At 43.3% G+C, this 22,662-nt stretch overlaps 1 protein-coding gene across 1 annotated transcript in view; it reads right to left on the bottom strand.

The window, feature by feature from the left end:
* Positions 1-22,662, bottom strand: part of cntn1b (contactin 1b) — a 746,084-nt gene that overhangs the window by 390,121 nt on the left and 333,301 nt on the right. The window contains exons 6-8 of the mRNA XM_043709043.1: positions 18,825-18,951; positions 18,330-18,502; positions 10,193-10,288 (exon numbers count right to left, since the gene is read on the bottom strand). Coding sequence (XP_043564978.1) covers positions 10,193-10,288; positions 18,330-18,502; positions 18,825-18,951 — 396 coding nt within the window. The remainder of the gene's footprint in view (positions 1-10,192; positions 10,289-18,329; positions 18,503-18,824; positions 18,952-22,662) is intronic.

Genomic DNA, 22,662 nt, shown 5'->3' with positions numbered 1-22,662 from the left:
CATCCTAACTCTAGTCCTAAACTCTCCCACAAGGGAGAATGACCTGTATTCATGTACTCAAGTCAAGTCCCTGAGGAATCTTAAACGTTTCAACAAGGTCTCCTTCCATTCTTTTAAATTCCAATGGTTATAACCCGAACCTGCACAAACACCCCTCATAATGGAATCTTTCCTTTTTGGGATCAGCCTAGCGAACTTTCTCTGGACTGCCTGCAATGCGAGTATATCTTTCCTCAGATAACAGGACTTTGGACTGTTTATTCCAGACATGGTTTAATTTTGCCTTGTACAATTTTTGGAACGCTTCCCTTATTTTGAGACTCCATTCCCTTTGAATATAAAAGCAACAATCCATTTGTCTTCCCTATTATCCACTGAACTTGGATGTTAGCTTTTCAGGATTCATGCTCCCAAATTGCTCTGGGCTGGAGCTGGGAATGTTGATTTTAGAGTGTTCCACAGAAAAGAAGGCTTTTGTCCAGCTCTTTCAACTCTGTTCTTATTTTGAATTACACAAGTTAGTGGTTAATGGGGATTTTTCCTGTTCATTCACAGGATGGGCATTTATTGCTGAGCATTGCTGAGCATCTGGAGTTACATGTAGGTAAGGATGGCCCTAAAGGACATTTGCGAAACAGATGGGTCTTTCCAAAAATCAACAACGATTATCATTGGACTCTTAATTCCAGACTTTCATAGAATCCCTACAGTGTAAAAACAGGCTATTTGGCCCAACAAGTCCACTTTGACCCTCTGAAGAGTACCATACCCACATCCATTCTCCTATCCTATTACTCTACATTTCCCATGACTAATGCACCTAAGCTACAAACCCCTGAATACTATGGGCAATTTAACTGGCCAATTCACCTAGCCTGCACAGCTTTGGACTGAGAGACAAAACCGGAGCACCTGAAAGAAACCCATACAGACACGGGGAGAATGTGCAAACTCCACACAGACAGTTGCCTGAGGCTGGAATCAAACCTGGGACTCTGGTGCTGTGTGGCAGCAGTGCAAACCACTGAGCCACCGTGCCACCCGTGTATTTTCTTTCATTGAATTCGAATTCCACCATCGACCTTGGTGGGATTCGAACCTGAGCCCCTGGATTAACAGTCCAACGATAATACCACAAACCGCCTCCCTTTCATGAATAAACTAACAAGAGCCTTACATTAAGGCTGAATAACAGAATTCTCAGCACACAGAACCATAAATATATGGCTTAATGGAGAACCCAGGTTCAATCCAATTACTTTAAGAAGGCGTTAACAGGAAATGTATGCATTGCACAGGAGTTAACAGGAAAGCAGAGAGTCAAATAAAGGAATAGACAGAGGAAAGAGAAATCTGCACATACTGGACAGTGCCCTCCTCATGGGGCAGATGACAACACTTGCACAATGACCTCAGCAGTATGTCAGGGGCTCGCAGTATGCTGATTGCTGCCTGGGATTATAATCAGGAAGCAACTGTAATCAGGGGCTTAAAAGAGAAAGTATATCTTAGCTTTGTGCAATGATTTAAGACAGGTCTGAATGAAATTGTAATGCTTGTTGTCTTATTCATTAAATCCACGCAGTCAGCTCTAACTGTAGAGTCTCTATACTTCGCAGCAATGTTAATGCACCATCCACATCCACTCTGTTCCAGCTCAAAGCCCAGTCTGTGAGCCTTTTCTAGGATCTTGGGAGTCTTTTCCAGTCACCACACACGAATGCTTCAATTATCAAAGATTGACATAATCATCTACATCAAATATTATTCTTGAATCCACGGTTGTTGGAAGAGAGCTGAAATCACTTGGATGGTTCTGGGTTGTTTCCTATCTACTGACTGTTAACAGCCACAAGGTGGCAAGAGATGTGCACTGTACAAAAACGTTTCTCAATAGGTACAACAAACTAGGACATATACTGAGCTGAAATCCCTCAGGGGTTTCACTTAAAACTGCTCTATTGCACTTCCAGCAGGTTCAATAGAGATGTTTAGCAGCTGGCATTCCAAATGCTGTAACCAGGTAGTTGAAATGCAATTTCCATTCTCTAGTTCACTGACAGAACCAGAGGGCTTAATCAGAGAAGCTGCACTCAATCACTGAGTTAAACTAAGTTTATTCGGTATCCAAGACTGTGGCTCCCAATGTCTGTAGTAAGTCCTGCACCTTTATCAGAGATTTGTTGGTCAGGAAAGATAATCTGCTATCAGAAGGGAAGGGAGGGAATGAGTTTCTTTGAGGAGATTGAAGGTGGAGGACATCAAAAGAAGCAGACAATCTCATCCACAAGCAGACAAAAGAGGGATCACCATTGGTCATGTGCACAGTTTGACTGCCATTCAGCTTAACGACATCAACAAATCGAGCACTGTCCCTCAGATGTTGGCAGAAGGAGAGTGCAGGAATGGAGCGGTGAATATCAGACTGTTGCAGCATCCCCTTGTGCCGAGTGGAGATTGTCCTTCTCTACCCTCACCATCAATCTTCCTCTTCTGCAAAATCAAGTGAACTGATTCCTTCCCATTCAAGAATACCTAAATGGAAACAATGCAGTCCAAAATGTGAGATGGAGGACAAGGCAGAAGTAATGAGTTTGCACGAGTGAGTTGCCTTGTGGGACAGAGAGGCATACTCTTGCTGCTCCAGGTTCCTCACCCATACCCAGAAATCTGTAACAATTTGAATCTACTTACAGACAGATCTTCTTCCCCACCTGACTGTAGAATCCCAGTTCAGTCACTAATCCGAAATGGCAATGACAATATCATGACACGACATACAAGTCTCAAACAGACATGTGAATCTATGTCCCACCTTGCTGTTCCAAGGAGCAGGCTAGAACTAGGAATGGTCAGCTCCCCAAGGACTATTTTAACTCGTCTCCCACCCTCCCACTACAGGGGTTTGGTAAAAAGTGTGACCAGTTCGGAGACATTTCTCAAAACCCAGGATTGTTGAAACATGGTCAATTTTCCTGAAGTAATGGGAGCAAGAACAGTGGTCTGGTACAGCAGGGACCATCAGGAGCAGGGAGATGAGAACACAGTAACCCAAAGGCTGAGACAAGTGGAAATTTAAAAAAGTGGAGTGGATAGAAAGAACAAAAGAACTCGTAAGCAGTACAGGAGATAACAGGTAAAGGAATAGCTGCTGATTTTTTTTTCCCAAATTCTTTAGGCTAAGGCAGTACTTTAAACTAGTAAATGGGAAAATGTAATTGTCACTTTCTGAAATTGATCATCTCAAACTTGAAAAAAGACAACTAGTCATTAAACTAAAACAAAGTCAACCAAATATTATACTTCCAAATTGATTCCAAGGCTGTGGAAATCGCTGGCTGGGCCAGTATATATCTCCTGTTCCAAGTTCCCCATGAGATGGTGGTGGGAAGCTGCCTTGCTGATCGGTTGCGGTCCACTTCATAGAACCATTGAATCCCTACGGGGTGCAAGCAGGCCATTCAGCCCTTCAAGTCTACACCAACCCTCTGACGAGCGTCTTACCCAGACCCAGACCCCTACTCTATCCCTGTGACCTTGCATTTCCCATGGCTAACCAACCTGACCTGCACATCTTTGGATTGTGGGAGGAAACCTGAACAGCCGGAAGAAACCCACGCAGACACGGGGAGAATGTGCAACCGCCACACAAACGGTCACCAATTGGAATCAAATTATTGTCAGGAGACTCAGAATGCTGTTAGGAAGAGAGTTCCAGAATGTTGATCTAGCAATGCTGCAGGATAAATAACATATTTCCAAGTCAGGATGCTGAGTGGCCAAGAGGGGAATTTGCAGGTGTTCGTGTTCCCATGTATCTGCTGCCATTGTCATTCCTGAGGGAAGTGGTTTTGGATTTGGAAAGTGCTGTCTAAATTGCTTTGGTGCATTTCTACAGTGCATCTTGTAGATAGTACACACTACTGCTACTGAGCATCAGCAAAGGAGGCAATGTTTAAGGATGTGGTGCCAATCAAGCAGGTTGCGCTGTCCTGCATAGTGTCAAGCTTCTGGGAGCTGTACCATCCAGGCAAGTGGGGAGTATTCCAGCACACTCCGGACTTGTGCCATGTGCACAGGCTTTGGGGAGTCAGGAAGTGAGTTATTTGCTGCAGTATTCCTAACCTCTGACCTGCTCTTGTAACCACAGAACCTATATGGCCAGTTCAGTTCAGTTTCTTGCTAATGATAACCCCTAGGATATTCTCGTGGAGCTTCAGTGATGGTGATGCCTTTGAATGTCAAAAGTCAATGATTAAATTCTCTCTCATTAGAGTTGGTCATGGACTGGCACTTGTTGGATATGAAAGTTTCTCGCTATTTGTCAGCTCAAATCTAGACATTGTCCAGATCTTGCTGCACGTGGTTATGGACTGCTTCAGTAACACAGATGGTATTATTGTGCAAACATCCGTGAACTATTCCACTACTGACCTTACAATGGAGGGAAAGCCATTGACAAAGTAGCTCTAAGTAGTTGGGCCTGGGCCATTATCCCAAGCAGCTCCTGCAGAGAACTCTTGGAGCTGAGGTGACAGACCACTAGCAAGTACCGCCATCTTCCCAATTGCCAGGTATGAGTCTAACCTGCAGAGAGTCCCCTGACCCTCATCTCTAATTTTGCTAAAGCTTCTTTATGCCACACTCAGTCAATACAGTCTTGATGTCAAGGGCAGTAACTCTCACCTCACCTCTTGAATTCAGCTCTTTTACGCATGTTTGGATCAAGACTGTGAAGTGGTGAGGAACTGAATGGCCTTGTGTTGTGAACTCAATTACTGTCCCCAATCTAGATCATCCTCTTTTCCTGGGTCTACACTCCCCTCAGCTCTGAAACTATACTCTCCTAATCATTCACAAGTGTAACTGCAGCTCTTTAATGACAACTAGCTTCACCGAGATAAAACTGCCCTTGCGGTTTTCCCTGAACTTTCACCTTGCCCAGATGCATCCAACAAATATTAATACCCATCTCAGCTACCATGAACTACTGGTGGTATCTGACTTATTCTGAACTTCCCATTGCTCCCAGGACATCATTGTCTCTCACTATATAGATCCCAGGTACTTCAATTGCCTTCAGCAATGCAATTAACAGCAGCACTGTCTTCTCCCTCTCCCATTCAAATTCTCATTCACTGCACAGCTTCAACCTTTGAACTTTTTTTTCAGTAACCCCTAAACTGCACTGAGTGATCAATTGAAAGCCTTGGAATAAGCCCCACTCCTACTGCTGAGTAAAATTGAATGTAGCAACCTAGCAACTCCTGGGATGGAGTATGCTCCGAATGTTACAGTTCACAGATTACTGACTTCCTCAGTTCAAAGGAAGGCAACAGAAAATGGATTGCATCTCATACCACTCAATAAGATCATACTTGATCTTACTATGATCGTAGCTGCGCTTTTCTGCAAGATACCTCATAATGCAAACTTCCTCGTAAATCAGAAATTTGTGTAACTCAGCCTTGGATAGACTCAGTGATAAGGCCTCTGCTGCTCTGTGTGGAAGGAAAATTCCACGACCCTCTGAGAAAAGGAAGTTCTCCTCATCTTCAGCCTAAATGGGAGATGCCTTATCTTTAAACAGTGCCCAAATAGTTTTAGACTCCCCCTTGGGGGGAAACATCTCAGCATCCAGAACTCCCATCAGTGGCTTACGATGGAAACGAAGGATAGTGAAATAAAATAACTAACTGTGAATGCTGAAGATCTAAACCAAAACAGAAATTGATGGAGAAAGTCAACAGGACTGGCAGCACTAATATAGACAGAAACAGTGTGACTGTCCCGATCTTGAAATAACTCCACAGTGGCCGGTATTCCGTCACCAAGTCACCCTTTATTTACACGTGCACAGTACATGGATTCTGACCAGCCAGCTCAGAGCCTGTCCCTAGAGTGAGGAGACCTCCTGAGACTCCTGTTTATTTGTTTATTTTCCTCAGTCCTCAACTGGAACAGTTCTAATCTGGTTATATATATATTTTTTGAGACACAGTGATAGACAACAGGTGTACCAATCTTTATTAAATTTCCGGGGGGGGCAGGGATTAAATCAAAATAGAGCTGCGGGGGGAATAATACACTCCACTCCCTGAGGTGCCCACCTTTCCCTGAAATTCTTGAGGGTGCTGGTGGAAACCGCATGCTCCTGCTCCAAGGTCATCCAGGCTCTGACTCCTGTTTATTTATTTTTCTCTTGTATTTTTTCCCAGCACCCATGTTGTGTGTGTGCAGGTGTGAGAGACAGCGAAAGACACGAGGTGCACAAATCTTTACTCAATTTCCACCACCAGGAAGAAAGGAAACACCCGAGTGGCCAGTGACAAGCAGTGCCCTTCACATCAAAGGGCAATGCTGTGTGGTCAAACAGTGAAGGGAAGGGTAGGGATTAAATCAAAATAGAATTGGAGGGGGAAATAATACACTCCACTCCCTGTGGTGCCCACCTCTCCCTAAAAATCTTGAGGGTGTTGGTGGACACCGCATGCTCTTTCACCAAGGACACCTGGGCTCTGACTTCTGTTTATTTTTTTTCCCCAGCCCCCATGTTGTGTGTGTGCAGATGCGAGACACACTGAAAGACACAAGGTGCATGAATGGTTTTTCAAATTCCACCACCAGGAAGAAATGAAACACCCGAGTGGCCAGTGACAAGCAGTGCCCTTCACATCAAAGGGCAATGCTGTGTGATCAAACAGTGAAGGGGAAGGCAGGGATTAAATCAAAATAGAGTTGGAGGGGAAATAGTACACTCCACTCCCTGCAGTGCCCACCTCTCCCTGAAAATTTGGAGGGCATGCTCTTTCTCCCAGGATCTATATGGACTTCAGTAAGACGTTCGACAAGGTTCCCCATGGGAGACTGATTAGCAAGGTTAGATCTCATGAAATACAGGGAGAACTAGCCATTTGGATATAGAACTGGCTCAAAGGTAGAAGACAGAGGGTGGGGTGGAGGGTTGTTTTTCAGAGTGGAGGCCTGTGACCAATGGAGTGCCACAAGGATTGGTGCTGGGTCCTCTACTTTTTGTCATTTACATAAATGATTTGGATGCAAGCAGAAGAGGTACAGTTAGTAAGTTTGCAGATGACACCAAAATTGGAGGTGTAGTAGACAGCAAAGAGGGTTACCTCAGATTACAACAGGATCTGGACCAGATGGGCCAATGGGCTGAGAAGTGGCAGATGGAGTTTAATTCAGATAAATGTGAAGTGCTGCATTTTGGGAAAGCAAATCTTAACAGGACTTATACACATAATGGTAAGGTTGCTGAACAAAGAGACCTTGGAGTGCAGGTTCATAGCGGCTTGAGAGTGGAGGTAGATAGGATAGTGAAGAAGGCGTTTGATATGCTTTCCTTTATTGGTCAGAGTATTGAGTACAGGAGTTGGGAGGTCATGTTGCGGCTGTACAGGACATTGATTAGGCCACTCTTGGAATATTGCATGCAATCAGAATTGCATGTCTCCTTTCTATCGGAAAGATGTTGTGAAACTTGAAAAGGTTCAGAAAAGATTTACAAGGGTTGGAGGATTTGAGCTATAGGGAGAGGCTGAACAGGTTGGGGCAGTTTTCCCTGCAGCATCGGAGGCTGAGGGGTGACCTTATAGAGGTTTACAAAATTATGAGGGGCATGGGTAGGGTAAATCGGCCAAAGCCTTTTCCCGGGGATTGGTGAGTCCAGAACTAGAGGGCATAGTTCCCTCTATGGGTGAGAGGGGAAAGATATAAAAGAGACCTAAGGGGCAACCTTTTCACGCAGAGGGTGGTACATGTATGGAATGAGCTGCCAGAGGATGTGGTGGAGGCAGGTACAATTGCAACATTTAAGAGGCATTTGGATGGGTATATGAATAGGAAGGGTTTGGAGGGATATGGGCTGGGTGCTGGCAAGTGGGACTAGATTGGGTTGGGATATCTGGTCGGCATGGACGGGTTGGACCAAAGGGTCTGTTTCCATGATGTACATCTCTATGACTCTATGCCTCTACGACACCTGGGCTCCGACTCCTGTTTATATCTGTCCGCCAGGACTCCCTGATTGGTCTATCTTACCTGCCCCAATCAGAGAACTCATACTCCATGAGATCCACCTGGCCAACCTCCTTCCAAACACTACAGATGTCTTTGGGGTGACTGGACTCAAAATGTTAACTTTGTTATCTCTCCACAAATCCTGCCAGACCTGCTGAGTTTCTCCGGCAACCCCTGGTTTTGTTTGAAATTAAGGTTAACGCTAGATTAAAAGAAGATAAAAAATATATTGTAACAGCTGTTATAAGTATATGAAAAGGAGGAGAGTAGCTAAAGTAAATAGGAATCCTTTAGAGTCAAACAGAATAAATGATTAAGGGGAATGAGGAAAGTGTGAGACATTGAATAAATAAAAAGGCAACCAAGAGGGCTAACAAAAGAAAAGAGCTTAATGCAGACAACAAGTGTTGGAGAAACTTTCAGGAATAAATCCAACAAATCCCAGTACCCAGCCCGATGGTTTAAAATAAGTAGTTGCAAAGATATTGGAAACATTGGTTATGATTTTCCAAAATTCCTTCGATTCTAGAACAGTGCCAGTGATTAGATATTATCAAATTTAACATTGCTGTTCAAGTAATGAGAGACAGATAAGTAGGGTTTTACAGGTATATACCATATCTGTTGTCTACCACTGCACCCCAAAGACCTTACCCCTGCTCTTTCTTTTTTTTAAATTTAACCTGTTTTTCTAATGAACCTGCTCAGAGATATTACAACACACCTACGGAACAAGTAGGACTTGAGCCCGGGACTCCTAACTCAAAGATAGGAACACTACCACTGAACCACAAACGCCCTTTAATCTAATGCTAAGGAAGACTTAACAGTGCATTCAGAAAATTATAGTATGAAAGAGAAATTGTGCTTAACAAATGTGTTAGAGTTCTCTCAGAAACGGAGGTAAAAGGGCACAAGTGGATCCAGTATATTTGAATTTCCAAAAGGAGCAACACAAGTCACTGATACACTAGATAAGAGTACGTGGAGTTGGAGGAATATATCAGCAGAGGACTGATGAACAGACAAGAAGCAGACAGTACAGATAAACTAGACAATTTTTAGTTGACAGGCTTTAATAAGTGGAATGCTTCAAGAATCAATTCTAGATCTCCAAATATTTTTAATCTATCTTTGTGATTCAGAAGCAGGAAATGACTTATCAGGTTTTCTGACAATACAAAGCTAGGTGGGAATGGAAATTGTAAGATCGCAAAGATACCACAAAGAGACAGACAGACAGAGAGAAATGGGGTAATTTAGTGAGTCATAATGTGGCAGACAGAATGTAATGTGGGCAAAGATGAGCCCACACTTTAGTTATAAGAATAAAAAAGCAGAATGTGTTTTGAAACTTGTGGAACGGATAAAAATTGATGCTCACAGAGACTTGGGTTCACTCGTACAAGGAGCACAGAAAGGCAACAGAAAGTGCTGGAGTCTCTCTCGAAGAAATCATATTGGACTCAAAATGTTAACTGTTTTTCTCTCTCCACACGCTGCCAGATCTGCTGAGTTTCTCCAACACTTTCGGTTTTCTTTTTCAGATTTCCAGCATCCTCAATATTTTGCTTTTATGACAGAAATTAAGCATAAATATCTAGTAATCACGAGAATGGCATGTTGGTTTTTTTTTAATGGAAACTGGAGCACAGAAGTAAAGAAATCTTACTGTAACTGTCCAGTGATTTGGTGAGACTGCCCCAGGAGGAGTTGGTGCATTGGTCTCCATCTTTAAGTGATTCATGTTTCATGATTCTATTTGTGATGTGGTGAGACTGCAAGGACATTGTCAGTGCTTCTCCAAAACAGGACAACAGATTCTCTGATGCCGTTATGATCAGGGCTTTGTTGAGAAGCACTGTCTTGAGGGAAATGCTGCCTACCTTTTAGAGCAGAATTTTGGAAGGTTCATCATATACCTCGCATTCCTGATGCTACGGCTAAGTTCAAAGAATGCCCACAACCTGTCCGACTGTCACTCTGTCAACACTGACCGCCAACGCTCACCTGAAAACATTAATCACGAGCTGTGCCCACAAATCACAGTCCAGGAAGAAGCCTTATGGGGAAAGAGGGAAGGTGGTGACATTGACAAGAGAAGGAAAACACAGCTCAAGTAACATTGAAATGTAGAAATGTATGCAATTACCTGGAAAATGGGGAGGGGCAGCACAAAGGAGCATGACCCCAACTCCTAAATTCACTTCCACAGCTTGGCGCTCCTCTGTTGGAAATCGCTCCAGGTCTAGAAAAGACAGACAGATGCAGAAAGACAGTCACAAGTACAATTCATCGACAGTCACAAGTACAATTTTTGTAGAGTAAAGCCGAGATTCTTAACTGACTTGCCAAGGTGAGCTTATGGCAGGTTGGAGCCAAACTCCAATGCAGTCAAAGTTCAATTCCAATTTATTGTTGACACAACCTACACCCTTCACCAGTCCATCAAACTCCAGAATGATATTTCAGTCAACTAGTTCTACTGCGTAAAGCATAAAGTTTTGATGTCTGACTCAAAGCAAGCTGATCGGCAGTTTCAAGTTCAGTCATCAACACTGAGCAAGCATACAATAGTTTAATGGTCGATATGCAGAACCGCATCGAAAACTCGCAGATACAGCTAATAACAAATTGTTAGCATGACAGCAGAGTACCGAATGGTTATCCCCCTCACCCACCCCCCCCACCCCCGGGAGGTTTGTTTTCTCACTAGAAGAAGAGGGAATACTTTCAAACAAAAAGTTCAAACTACCCTGTGACTTTGCTTCCACTTTAAAGAAATTCATGTCGAACGAATCTTTTCATGAGTGATTCTCCTGTTGGCACAAACATTAATTTAAACCAAGATACAGTGAAGCAATTTTCACTGTGGAGCAGGATTGTGACAATGCTGTGGCTTCAAAAAGTTATTTCGTCCTGGTTTCTTTTAAAAAGAGATGGGAGACCAATGCCAATCAGTCCATGAGAAGGTAAACAACATGTAAAGCCTTGAGTTTTTTTTTGGAACAGTAGAAGCAGCCTGAATGGGTGTGGTTAAGCTCCCAGGCGAATGTGAGGACTGTAGATGCTGGAGACTAATGTCAAGATTAGAGTGGTGCTGGAAATGAACAGCAGGTCAGGCAGCATCCAAAGAGCAGGAAAATCGAAGTTTCGGGCAGGAGTCCTTCATCAGGAATGAGGCTGGAAGTCCCGGGGGTGGAAAGATAAATGGGAGGGGGTGGGGATGGTTGGAAGGTAGCTGAGAGTGCAATAGGTGGATGGAGGAAAGGATAAAAGTAATAGGTCAGAGAGGAGGGTGGAGCGGAGAGGTGGGAAGGAAGATTGACAGGCGGGACAGGTCATGAGGACGGTGCTGAGCTGGAAGTTTGGAACTGGGGTAAGGTCGGGGAGGTGAAATGAGGAAACTGAAGTCCACATTGATACCCTGGGGTTGAAGGGTTCCGCGGTGGAAGATGAGGCGTTCTTTGGCAAAGTGGGAGGGGAAGTTGAAAAGTTCGGCCACAGGGCGGTGGAGTTGATTGGTGCGGGTGTCACAGAGATGTTCCCTTAAGTGCTCTGCGAGGAGGCGTCCAGTCTCCCTAATGTAGAGGAGACTGCATCGGGAGCAAGGGATACAATAAATGACATTGGTGGATGTGCAGATGAAACTTTGATGGATGTAAAAGGCTCCTCTGGGATCTTGGATGGAGGTGAGGGAGGAGGTGTGGGCGCAGGTTTTGCAATTTGTGCGGTGGCAGGGGAAGGTGCCAGGAGGGGACTGTGGGTTGTTGGGGGGCGTGGACTTGACCAGGTCGTCATGAAGGGAACGGTCTTTGCAGAAAGCGGATATGGGTGGGAGGGAAATATATCCCCGGTGGTGGGGTCCGTTTGTAGGTGGCAGAAATGTCGGCAGATGGTGTGGTTTATGTGGAGGTTGGTGGGGTGGAGTTTGAGGGCGGAGGTGCGTTGGAAGGAATCTTCAACCACGTGGGAGGGGAAATTACAATCTTTAAAGAAGGAGGCCATCTAGTGTGTTCTGTGGTGGAACTGGTCCTCCTGGGAGCAGATACGGCGGAGGCGGAGGAATTGGGAATATGGGATAGCATTTTTGCAGGAGGTAGAGTGGGAGGAGGTGTAATCCAGGGAGCTGTGGGAGTCAGTAGGTTTGTAAAAAATGTCAGTGTTGAGTCGGTCGTCGTTTTTGGAGATGGAGAGGTCTAGGATGGGGAGGGAGGTGTCAGAGATGGTCAATGTGAATTTAAGGTCAGGGTGGAATGTGTTGATGAAATTGATGAACTTCTCAACGTCCTCGTGGGAGCACGAGGTGGCGCTGATGCAGTCATGAACGTAGAGGAGGAAAAGGTGAGGAGTGGTGCCAGTGTAACTACATAAGATAGAATGTTCTACATTGCCAACAAAGAGACAGGCATAGCTGGGGCCCGTGCGGGTGCCCATAGTTACCACTTTCATCTGGAGGAAGTGGGAGGATTTGAAAGACAAATCGTTGAGGGTGAGGACCAGTTCAACCAAACAAATGAGAGTGTCAGTGGAAGAGTACTAGTGGGGATATCGGGATAGGAAGAAACAGAGGGCTTGGAGGCCCTAGTCATGGCGGATAGAGGTGTAGAGGGACAGGGTGTCCATGGTGAAGATGAGGCGTTGGGGGCCAGGGAAACGGATGTCATGGAGAAGGAGGCGGGAGTGGGCGGTGTCCCGAACATATGTCGGAAGTTCCTGGACCGGGGGATAGGACAGTATCAATGTAGGTGGAGATGAGTCCAGTGGGGCAGGAGCTGGCTGGGACAATGGGTTGGGTGGGGCAGTCAGGTTTGTAGATCTTGGGAAGGAGGTAGAATCAGGCGGTGCGGGGTTCCTGAACTAGGAGGTTGGAAGTTGTGGGTAGGAGATCCCCTGAGGTGATGAGTTTGTGTATGGTCTGGGAGATGATGGTTTGGTAATGGGAGGTGAGGTCATGGTTGAGGGGGCGGTAGGAGGAGGTGTCTTTGAGTTGGCGTCTGGCTTCAGCCAAACTACCACTGCACCCCCTTTATCCGCTGGTTTGATAGTGAGGTCGGGATTGGAGTAGAGGGAGTGGAGGGCTGCGCGTTGTGAGGGTGAGAGGTTGGAGTGGGGGAGGGGGGTAGACAGGTTGAGGCGGTTAATGTCCCGGCAGCAGTTTGAAATGAAGAGATCGAGGCCAGGTAATAGGCCATCACGGGGTGTCCAGGTGGATGGAGTGTGTTGAAGGCGAGTGAAGGAGCCCTCGGAAGTAGGTGGGAGTCATGATGGAAAAAGCAAGCTCAGAGGCGGAGGCAGCAGAAGAAGTGTTCGACATCACAACGTGTACTGAATTTGTTGATGCGTGGGCAGGGTGGATGAAAGTAAGGCCTTTGCTGAGGACTGATCGTTCGTCCTCAGTGAGGGGGAGGTCTGGGGGGATGGTGAAAACCCAGCAGGGCTGGGACATAGGACCTTGCATAGGTGTGGAGCTGGGAGTGGGGGCGGAGACTGTGACTGGGGGAATGGGTTTGGAGCCATTTGCAGAGATGGTGTTCCCCTCAGGGTTCTGGGGGGGCAGGGATAGAGACAGTGGGATCCGTGGGAGGCGTGCTGGCAGTGTGCAGGTAAGTTGTGTTGGTGAGGGCAGAAGTGGTGGCAACAACAGCAGTAGAGGAGTGGCAGAAGTCACAGAACACGTGATGTCATTGATGACATGGGGCAGAAGTGACAAAACGCGTGGTGTGGGTGGAGTCATTGGGGCGGAAGTGGCTGCGGAAGCGGCCGCGATGGTGGCGGAAGTCGGGGAACGTGTGGCGGGAATTGGGGAATTAATTTGAGGGAATTGCCCCTCGTGTCCCAGTGGAATTTAATCTATTACCACAACTGGCCAGGCTCGAGTTAACTCAAGAATTTGGTATCACTGGTAGTGATTGCTCATGTTCAGCAAGGCTGTGAGGGTGTAACTGAAAGGCTGTTGGGATTTTTAGAAATGAATGCATGAACAGAGGTTTGTTCAAACTGCTCTTTCCTTCAACACAAGGGAAGGACAGACTGGGGGCTCACTCAACAACATCTGAAGCACATCTCTGCTGGTTCCAGCCTGTTTGGTCAGGACTTTGTAAGATCAATTGATGCAAAATCAAATTTCATACAACTGCATAATCTGGGGAGTTAATGGTTGCCAGGGACATTACAGAGGCACGTGTTAACTCAGAATGGTTAGGATTCCAGAAGCATTCATTGCAAGCCACGTTCTCCCCTTCTCCGATAAATAATGAGTGATTTTTATAGCCCAGTAATCTGTCTCTGACCATCTTTTAGTGTGTAAAAACAGCAAACAGAGAACAGTATGATGAAATGCTATGGGGTTTGACTTATAACTCTCAAATGAACTCATCCAACAACTCCTGAGTGGGCAATTACAGAACGGTAATGGTCAAAATCAGCAGTGGACATAAATTCTACCTTGCAGCTCCATTCTGTGCTCTCTACTTTATTGAAATGACTGGCCGAAGGATTAAGGTGCACAAGGGAATCCATCAGGAAGGTTGGAAAGTGATCAGATAAGGTCAATCAATCATGGATTAGATGATATCCAGCTTTTTTTCTAAAGCAGGTTGCAAATGCATGTGTTAACTGACTGCAACTGAACAGGAAGAAGCTAAACACAAACTCAAAACAACTAACTAAACTGATATGCCAGTTATAATGAGATGCCACCAATATTAATGAAGTTGCATTAATGTATGCAAATATAATTAATTTATGTCACACATTATACGACTTTCTAGTGACCAGCAGAGTATGGAGCAACGCAGATGGTAAGTTCTTCCTACGTGCCCCTGAAGCAGCAACCGAAGAAGCTTCTTCATTTCAGACAAGCTCAGAAATAGTGACTTCAAACAGTGAGGTTCCAATTAAAATCTGACTTAGTTCAAACCGATCATGGTTAACTTAACACAGATTCTTTGGAAATAGAAGAGAACTATTTAGTCAGACATAAAAGACCCACACAACAAAAACATTAGCAGGACTGATCATCAAATTCATCACTGTTCAGGAGACATACAAATAGATCTGCAACAATGTACGGGACACGGGTGGGTGATAAACACAGAAGCTCACAGGGATGGGATGGAGCATTTCAGCTATCAAGGGAAGCTGGATAAGTTTGGGTTGTTCTCCTTGAAGCAGAGATGGTTGAGGGGGAACCTGAGAGAGGTACTTAAAAGATTATGAGAGGCCTGAACCGCATGGATAGCGAGCAACTTAGTTGGAGGGTCAATAACAAGGGGACATAATTTTCAAGAGAAAGGCAGGAAGTTTGGAGGGGATTTGATGAAAAGGTTTTTCACCAGCAAATGCTGGGTTTTGAAACACACTGCCTCAGGGAGTTGTTGAGGGGGAACGTCAATTTTTTAAGCACTACTTGGATGAGCACTTGAAATGTCAGATCTTTCAAAGCTAAGTGCTGGAAAGTAGGACTGGTGTAGATTTTGGTTAGTTCAGTTGGTGCAGACACAATGCATCAAAAGGCCTCTTCTGTACTGTACAATTCTAGAATTCTACATGGAGTAACTGAGAATATTTCTCAGCCATGTGATGAAAGTACAAGCTTTCTTTCCATTCTTTACTTGAGACCTGGTCCAAATCTCCTCTTAGTCTTTAATTCTTTAAGATCCTTGCAAATAATTTTAAGGCACAACATCATGTTCATGTGCATGAAAGGAAAAAGCCTCTCATAGCCTCAGGCCATACTCAAACACCTCACCACCCCTTCTCACCCCCTTCCAAAAGGCTCCCAGCCTCTTTCCTGATGAAGGGCTTTTGCCTGAAACATTGATTTTCCTGCTTCTCAGATGCTGCCTGACCTGCTGTTCTTGTCCAGCACCACTCTAATCTTGATTCTAATCTCAAGCGTCTGCAATACCCACCTCAGCCATACTCAAATGCCTGACAGCCCAATACGCAGTGCAGCATCAGTTATAATATTAGCAATATGATAGTATATTTTAACATATCAGAAATCATCAAACCAGAATGCAATAAACAATAGATTATCCACTTTTTCTAGTAATACTGTTTGAGAGACAACTGACCAGCATTCTCAAAGAACCTCTCTGTTTTTCTTACAATAGTGTTGTGGCATCACGAACATCCACCCAAGAATGCAAATAGGACTCAATTGAACATTTCAATTTGAACAATTTCTGGCTGGTCTCTCACAATCTGTTAACATGAGGTAATCTCAAACTCTGCTGCCCATGTCTTAGTTCAGAGCATGTTCCATTTCTTTATTATCCATACTTGCTGACCTGCATTGGCTTCAGGTCAAGCAATGTTTTAAATTTTAAAATTCTCATTCTCATTTTTGAATCTGTCCCTGGCCTTCCCGGTCTCTGGAATTTCGCCCAGCCCTACAACACTGTGATATCCCTGCTCTCCTCCAATTATGTTCTACTGATTCTGATCACACAGCCAATGGTGACCAAGTTTCCAGGTGGAGCTGTTCAGATCTTAAGTTCTGGAATGCACTTTCTACCCGTTTCCATCTCATTTCAGACAATACTTACGATGGAACTCTTTAACCAAGCTGTTGTCCATCTGACCTAATAAATTTGGAACATCATGTTATGGCTGTACAAGACAATGGTAAGGCTATATTTAGGGTATTCCATATAGTTCTGGTTGGAGAAAGTGAGGACTGTATATGCTGGAGATCAGAGCTTAAAAATGTGTTGCTGGAAAAGCGCAGCAGGTCAGGCAGCATCCAAGGAGAAGGAGAATCGACGTTTCGGGCATAAGCTATAGTTTTTAAGCTATAGTTCTGGTTGCCCTGCTATAGGAAAGACATTATTAAACTAGGAAGGAAACACAGAAGATTTATAAGGACATTACTGAGGTTGGAAGGTTTTCATTATAGCAAGATGCTGGGATATTTTATCCCTGGAGTGGAGGAAGCTGAGGGGTAACCTTATAGAGGTCTATAAACTCTTGAGAGGCCTGGATAAAGAGACTAACCAAAGTCTTTTGCCCAGGGTAGGGGAATCCAAACCTAAAGGGCATAGGTTTAAGGTAGCGACAGGGAAACAATTTAAAAGGGACCTGAGGGCAACGTTTTCACACAGAGGGTGGTGCGTATATGGAATGAGTTGCTAGTGGAAGTAGTAGAGGTGGGTATAATTTAAAAGATCTTGATCAAATAGGTCAATGGGCTGAGCAATTTAATTTGGATAAATGTGAGGTATTGCACTTTGACAATACAAACAAGAGCAGGACTTATATTACTAATGATAGGACCCTGGGTAGTGTTGTAGAACAGGGAAACCTAGGGGTTCGGATACATAATTCTTGGAAATTTGCATCAGTGATGGACAGGGTAGATAATAAAGCATTTAGCACTATCGCATTCATATCTCAGATTTTTGAGCATAGGAGTTGGGATGTCATATTGAGGTTATACATGACATTGGTGAGGCTTCTTCTGAAGTGCTGTAGATACGTCTGGTCACCCTGTTATAGGAAGGATATTATTAAGCAGGAGAGGGTTCAGAGAAGATTTACCAGGATGTTGCTGGGAATGGACGTTTTGAGTTATAAAATTAGAATGCAGAGTCTGGAACTTTTTTCACTGAAGTGTGGGAGATTGAAGGGTGACTTTATTAAGGTTTATAAAATCATGAGGGGCATAGATATGGTGAATGACAAGCGCCTTTTTCCTATGATCGGGAAGTTCAAAACTAGGGGACATATTTTTAAGGTGAGAGAAGCAACATTTAAGAAGGACATGAGGGGCAACTTTTTCTTTACACAGAATGGTGTGTGTGGAATGAATTGTCAGAGAAAGTGGTGGATGCAGGTATACTTGGATATGTTCATAAATAGGAAAGGTTTAGGGGGATATGGGCGAGCATAGGCAGGTGGGATTACTTTAATTTGGGAATATGGTCGATGTGGACAAGTTGGGCCGAAAGGCCTGTTTCTGTGCCGTATGACTCTGACTCCACCTCCTAACATGGCTTGGTATAATACTTTTCTAAAATAAAACACAGCAAATTCCCTAGGAGGTTTTCCTACATTAAAAGGTGCTATTGGAATACAAGTTCCTGTTAAAGGTGGCACCTCTGACAGTGCAGCACTCCCTGATTATGGGACTGGAAAATCAGGTTGGATTCTGTGCTTAAATACAGTTTGCATCCAATTTGCAATACATGAGGAAATGAGAGGCCAACAAGAAATACCCAACAAATAGAAACCAGCATATAGATCAATTTAAGAAAATCTCTGGTATCCAAGCTAATACATACATCCAAATTGCAGGTTGGCTTCTTTGCTGGTAATGGTTCCATACTTGTTTGTTGCGAGACACTGGTACTTGCCACGGTCCTTGACTTCTTCTGGGTTGTTAATAACGAGGTTACCACCAATCATATTGTAACGAGTATCATCCACATTAATGTCTCGGTTATTTAGTTTCCATCTATATATGAAACATAAAATGATTTCTACGTGTAATTCAAGAGAAACAGTGGCAAGTCTTGAACCCACAAGATATTCACTCAGTTATATTTGACACAGTGGCATTCATGATAGGAAACATGGATACAAACGTAAATCAAGACCATTCTAGTACTCACCTGGCAATCAAATGATAAAAATAGGGAACAGGAAAAGTAAAAATGAATACAAAGTGAGGTCAATTAGGTTTGACATACTTTCTAATATGGATAAAAGACACATGGATCATTCTTGATCATTCTAAAAGACAGGCATGTATACAAAACAGAAAGCATTGTTTTTACCTGTAAGTTGGAGGGGGATTTGCCCGAACCCGGCAGTTTAGAGATACTTTTGCCTCCTCGGACTCTTTTGGGTAGATTGTAGGTAGTGGTTGCTCTTCAAACACTGGTCCATGTTGCCTACTGTCTTCTGCAAGTATAAAACATACCTATTATAGCCAGAGACTGCACTTGTATGAAATACCATGGCATGTCCTATAAATCTAAATAGAACTCCGAACAGGTCAGTGCAGGTCTTATCTGCTGGATCCACTGGACACAATGTGCCAATGGCTCCTTCCATGCACTAGATTCCCATGGTTTAACATGATTCTGTTACTGTTTTTATTACCTATTTTGATTAGCATCAATGACATGTTGTCAGTTCGCCACCTTCCCTATGATACATCCGGTTTCATTTTTCATGGAGTCACATGTATTGGAAGAGCACAAACAGATAGTGAATGTAACTCTTCATTCAGTACCCCCAATATTCCTCCAACACTGGATGCAATGTTAACTCTTCCTGACGCCATCTTCCTCAGGCTCATCCTTCTATCTTACATTTACCACACATCCTCAAAACCCATAAATCAAGCAATTATTCAAGACATATGGCAAGCTGTAATACTTTTAAAAAGGTTCAACTGCTTCAGATGGAACCAGTTAGTCTTTGTCCTTAGCTTCTCAAATGCTGCAATTTAAACATTTCCATAATCTGCCCTCGTTGGTCTGACAAATTGGCACTTGTGTCCCATAACCTGCACCTCTTAAACATGTCACTCAATCTTTCAGTTATTTACTTTGTCAATTTGTTACAATGTCCTCAAGGCAAATAAAGCCACACTGGGAAACCCCTGGTATCATTCAATACAAGTGTAGCAACCATGAGACAAATGTTGACAGACGCTGGGATAAAATGATACCAGATACCAGGTAGACCATACCACATACTGTTAATTGTTGATTTTTCAAATGGTTAGAGTTTGCATTAGTTTCTATGTTAATTCAATGTATTTAATCTTTATTACACAGATAACAAAATCATTCCTGCTAAATTGCAATTGATTATGTGCATTTTCAACGTATTGGTCAATGTATTGTATTTGATACCGTCAATACTAAATTATTCAAGTAATGTATCTTAGAACTCAGTCATAAATTGGACAAGCACTTCAGAGTAGACTCAACTTTTTAATAGATTTATGAAAGATTTACACCCAATGAGAAAGACAATCTGCAATCAATATTTGAACAGAATGCCCTACCAACAACGAAGCCAGACTTTCATCCGTGTTAGTACAAGAACATGAATTCAGAGTATATTAACGATCCCTTACAAATTAGATTAGTTTACTAGAGTCCTCCAAAGTTTAGTAGCTTTCACTTAAACATTTCTGACCGATCCAACATTTGACCTGAGTTGGTCTACTGAAGGTAGGGCTTCAGATAACAAGTATTCAATTGCCCCCTGTAGAGAAGATAGCAGATGGAGCTGAGGCCACTCTATCCTTGACTTGACAGCATTTGCCCTCTTCTGCACGGGTGCCACAGGTTCAAAACGAAGCCGCAATTAGTCAACTGATCTGACAGCTTTGTCGGCAGAAGGTTGGAAAGTGAAGCCGTCGGAAAAAAGTTGTTGGAAACCCTGCTGCTTCATGTTGCAAGATGAACACCTCCAGCTGGAACAGCCAGCAGCACGAGTATATGGCAGCCTCGGTGACAGTCCTGTCTCAGTTTACCATCTTTTTGCTTGTATCAAAACCCAATTCCTATCTACAATCATAACTAATATTTACACAATGGAAATACAATCTAAATTCGTATCAACCACCTGAGCAATGTGAAACAAGTTTACAATACTGCCTCATTTGATATAAGGTCTAACACATCACCAGGTAGCAGTGATATGTGCTGCCTGAGTTTTAAATTTCTGGATAAATGTGAATGTTTTGTGTTTCCTTCCTACCTCTGCAGTAACTAATTATTAAGCAGGACACTCTTTTTCGCTCTAGCTAAATACCCAACAGTTTGAAATGTAGATTGTTAGATGACAATATAACCAGTGCCTGGACAACCCAGAATGTTGTTCGTTTTTTTAAAATATATCTATGAAAAATCATCTTTGCAGCAAGAGGCACCATCCAAAATTGCTGTGAGCCAAGCACCTGCACACATTTAGTCAAAGCCAACCCGTAGCCCAGGAACTACCGGTCGAGCTCTCAGAGATGAAATGAGATGCTTTAATTGGCGTTAACCAAAAATGGATCACGGTCAAGCAGACAATCTAAGCTAATGTGCTCACATCACAATCACTGCTTAGGCAAGTTGTAAACCCTATTTAAAATGGATAGATGACCAGTCATATTACAACAGCAGACACTGATCACTGCAACACTGAGTGCTAAACTATTGCCATCAGCAACAGCCATTTCTGGTTTTAAAGTTCTTCAAGTTTGAGATCATTACATTTCTTCAATCAACAACTTGTTCCAATGAAGAGTTTTGTCACTTTTGCTTTTTACACAGCCGTTCTAATGAGTGAAAGGTATGCACCTCATTATCACTTTGCTGTGAATTTTATAAGACCCTCTGTGGGATGTCCACTCTGCTTATCTATACTTTCAATTTCTTTTAATCTCATGCAGGACTTAAGAGAATTTCCTTTTAAATCCTGCTGTGTTCATGGATTATTTAATGTTCTATTACTAAGACACTAGATGAAACAAGTGATAAAAATCAATTGAAGGTTCCATTTTAAGTACTCCCTCATCATTAGTGACAGACCTGCCTGCAGAAAATCTCTATCTTGGAGTCAGTTCAGACACAGACCTTTTTCACCCCCAGCACCAATTCTGCATCAGTAAAATAAGAGTTCCACGACTATGTTCAAGAAAGACAGTATGAAAATTCCCTACAGCCGTAAGCATCCCTGAAACAAACTGTTTGATAATGCTGCCTAGTTTGGTAACTCTCTGTTGACCTATGAATGACCTGGCCCATGCTTTGATTCTTATGGTAACATGACAGTTTCTGTAGGCTCGTAACAACTAGGGATTAGTTTAAGTAAGAAAAGCCAACATTGATTCTCTTTGCTTTAGCATGAAAGCTCCTGAGGCAATCTCTGGATGGAGGAGATTAATAATGTATTCTCGGATCGTAAGAGTTGGGTTATTGGTCTAAAGAGATGATTCTTGCTTTTGGAGATGGTGCAAAATAACTATGAGAGGTCATGGGTTCAAACCCCAGATGAGATCACACCTTGCCATCAATAATTACAAGATTCAGGGAGGATGCTTTCCCTTGTTAGGAGGTCTAGAATCAGGAACACAGTCTGAGGAGATAAAGGGGAGATAGAACTGAGATGAGGGAACATTTCTTTACTCCATGAGTGGTGAGCCTGTGAAATTCTCTACCACAGAAGGCTACGGAGGCCAAGTCACTGAATATATTCAAGAAATAGATAGATTTTAAAGGTTTCTAGGAGTATGGGGAGAAGCCGGAATCTGGCATGGAGGTAGGGGATCAGGAATCATACTGAATGGTGGAGCTGACCGAAAGGCCTCCTCCAGCTACAAGGTTCTATGTTTCTATAACAGAAGTATCTCAAAAGGAATGATGAAATGTGAAATAACTACAGGTTTATACTCCCAAACTATTCAGTTTATGGGCTAAAATCGCACTGCGCAATATTAAGATAAAATTCAGTGCCATTGGTATGAAATTGATTAATTCCTTGTTATTTTAACATTCAGGGAAATTGATACCAATACATCAAGTGGGTGCTTATATGCAAATACCAGTCCTTTGCACTCAATAACAATTTTCAGTAGTTGTCATTCCAAGTTTGAGGACGTTGTGA

Source organism: Chiloscyllium plagiosum, chromosome 19 (assembly GCF_004010195.1).
Source record: "Chiloscyllium plagiosum isolate BGI_BamShark_2017 chromosome 19, ASM401019v2, whole genome shotgun sequence".
In the NCBI taxonomy this organism is placed as follows: Eukaryota; Metazoa; Chordata; class Chondrichthyes; order Orectolobiformes; family Hemiscylliidae; genus Chiloscyllium; species Chiloscyllium plagiosum.
Note: the sequence above shows the minus strand (reverse complement) of the source record. Positions and strands in the feature narration are given on the sequence as shown.